The sequence below is a fragment of the Corylus avellana genome, chromosome ca3 (assembly GCF_901000735.1).
Source record: "Corylus avellana chromosome ca3, CavTom2PMs-1.0".
In the NCBI taxonomy this organism is placed as follows: Eukaryota; Viridiplantae; Streptophyta; class Magnoliopsida; order Fagales; family Betulaceae; genus Corylus; species Corylus avellana.
The window spans coordinates 24,896,745-24,899,213 of record NC_081543.1 but is presented as its reverse complement, the minus strand read 5'-3'; the positions used below and the strand labels follow the sequence as shown (position 1 = coordinate 24,899,213).

Sequence of the window (2,469 nt, the reverse complement as noted above, 5' to 3'; positions counted from 1 at the left end):
ACTGTTGAGTTCTTAATGTCACGTATTGGAGGGTTAGTGAAACTTTACCTATGCATTAATTTTACAAAAACACACATACTAAGTAATCGTTAAAAAGCTTATTGATCATTATATGAAATTTTATTCTATTAGGTCTGGAGGGAGCTTGCTTGGAGGTGCATCAAGTGAAGCCAACAATTGAGGGAGCTTTGGAATAACTTTATTTAGGATGTACTCTTTGATAGCATGTATTTGTGATATATTTTTTGATACTATGTATTTGGATAGTTGTTGGTACTTTCTATTTGCTAATGTGTATTTGACTATTTGTTGATCGTGATCTGTTTGGTAATGTATATCTGTTGGTACTTTTTATTTGGTTTATATTATATTAAGATATTCGCAAAATTTTTGGTTCAACAACTTTTGAGTTAGTAAATCTCCCTTGACATGGTTATCAAGGTTAAAGAACTTTGAGTAAACAATGCAAGGGAGTAATAATATCTTTCTAAATTTTATTTTTAAGTGTATGCAGGATGACAAGAGTACAAGAAAGTTAAACCGCCCAAGCAGGTTCTCGCTTTAATATATTTCATGAAGAAACACATTTTTAGTATCTCTTTCTCTATCATTTTGGGTTTCATTTTCATTGTCTTTGATATTATATATTGGTTCATTGTGGTAGATTACTCAAATTGCTTATGAGGATGAATTGGCAAGGAAGAGAATGCAGATAAGTACTTTATTTTGGGTTTTGGAATTTTGCTGCCCATGAATTGTAAAACATATATTTAATAGTTTTCTCCCTTGGCAGGTTTGGTTAATGGGGCAGTTCTCACATATTTTTTATGATTTTGATGAGGTTAGTCATTTTGAGTTATGTTTCTTGTGGGCATTTAGATTAGTTTGATTATTTCATATATTAATTGATTCATCAAAGAATGTTGTTGTGTACTTAAACATAAATGCAATGTTTCTTATAGAGGTACTCTACGTGCATTTTATTTGCCCATGCATGGAGTTATGTTTCTCCGGATAAGTTTTCCTGCTGAATTCTTTTAGTGTTGGTTTCTTCATAGTGAACTTTTTTTTTTGGCCTCAATCTTGTTAGGCGCACAATGCTTATCATGGTGTTGGCATTGTCAAATTGATGGGCCGTAGCAGTAGATATATAGCTATGCATGCATCCCTAGCTAGTGGACAAATTGACATATGTTTGATTCATGAGGTACTTATTACTAGCAATTAATTGGATAGTTATCTTTGTGAGCTGTTACTGATTCTACTGATATGCACATCTAAGGTATCTTTTAATTTGCACGGGCCTCATGGTGTTTTGAGTCATCTGAAATACCTGATTGAGACAAAGGGTTCGGCTGTTATTTGTGTCGCAGAGGGAGCACGGCAGGTGAGTTACGTAAGGAATTCATATTTTCGCTTTTGGGTTGAATACTATTAATTGATCAGGAGATTTAAATTGTGCAGTTCTTTTTTGGCTTCATGAAATACTGCGAAAAACTGCCTGTGTTCATTTCATTGCATTGCATAGATCTTATAACTTCTTCATTATATTTTTCCCCAAGATGAAGAGTAAAATTCAGTATGTTATTGTTTTTTGATGCAGAATTTTATTCAGAAAACTAATGCTAAAGATGCGTCTGGGAACATTGTATTTGGAGATTTCGGTGTCCACATTCAACAAGAGGTTGGTGGTTGTATTTTGACTAATTTCATGTGGTCTTCATCTCTCCATGACTCTTGAGACAAGTTAAGTGGGTTGATAAATAATGAGCTGACTAAAAGTCTAATTTTTAACATCATTGATATGTGTTGCATGGATAAGAATGGACTGCACTTTGGCGTTTTAGTTGTCATTTGTCAGAGTTACAAATATGATATATTTTAAGCCATCAAGATCTTACTCTATTAGTGACTCTTTTTGCTAAGACTAGTCAGTTGCTTTTTTGATGTTCTTTGTGTGAATTGAGAATCACTTGAACTGGAAATCATTAGAAAACGTACTGATGCTGCGATCGATCGCACTCCCAATATGCGATCGATCCCAAAATTTTGAAAACCTACTGATGCTGCGATCGATCGCACTTGGAGTGCGATCGATCGCAGCATCAGTAGGTTTTCGGAAAATTGCGATCGATCTCACTCCAAGTGCGATCGATCTCCAAATTTTGAAAACCTACTGATGATGCGATCGATCGCACACTTGTGTGCGATCGATCGCAGTTTTTTTTTTTTTTTTTTTTAAGGACCATTAGGGTCGACAATTGTCGACCCTAATGGTCAACTAATCAGCGTCTACTTCAAAGTGGACGCTGATAGTCAATTTTTTTGTAATATTTTTGGACCATTAGCGTCCACAACTGTGGACGCTAATGGTCAACTATTAGCGTCGACTAATTCTTTTGTGTACATCATCTTTAGAGTCAAACACATGTATCTTTTAGGGTCGATAAAGTGGACGCTAAAAGTCAT

At 34.8% G+C, this 2,469-nt stretch overlaps 1 protein-coding gene across 1 annotated transcript; it reads left to right on the top strand.

Moving 5' to 3' along the window:
• Positions 1 to 1,130: 1,130 nt before the first annotated feature.
• On the top strand, positions 1,131 to 1,759 carry LOC132173800 (ATP-dependent 6-phosphofructokinase 5, chloroplastic-like). Its single transcript, XM_059585407.1, has 3 exons — positions 1,131 to 1,207; positions 1,283 to 1,387; positions 1,604 to 1,759. The coding sequence occupies exons 1-3, from the start codon at positions 1,157 to 1,159 to the stop codon at positions 1,739 to 1,741; spliced, it is 294 nt and encodes a 97-aa protein (XP_059441390.1). The 5' UTR covers positions 1,131 to 1,156; the 3' UTR covers positions 1,742 to 1,759.
• Positions 1,760 to 2,469: the final 710 nt, after the last annotated feature.

Bases quoted from the DNA above. Each gene is read 5' to 3' on its own strand.
- LOC132173800 (XM_059585407.1), top strand. From the start codon at position 1,157: ATGCATGCATCCCTAGCTAGTGGACAAATTGACATATGTTTGATTCAT. The intron at 1,208-1,282 runs GTACTTATTACT...TGCACATCTAAG, and splicing joins ACATATGTTTGATTCATGAG to GTATCTTTTAATTTGCACGG. The intron at 1,388-1,603 runs GTGAGTTACGTA...TTTTTGATGCAG, and splicing joins TCGCAGAGGGAGCACGGCAG to AATTTTATTCAGAAAACTAA.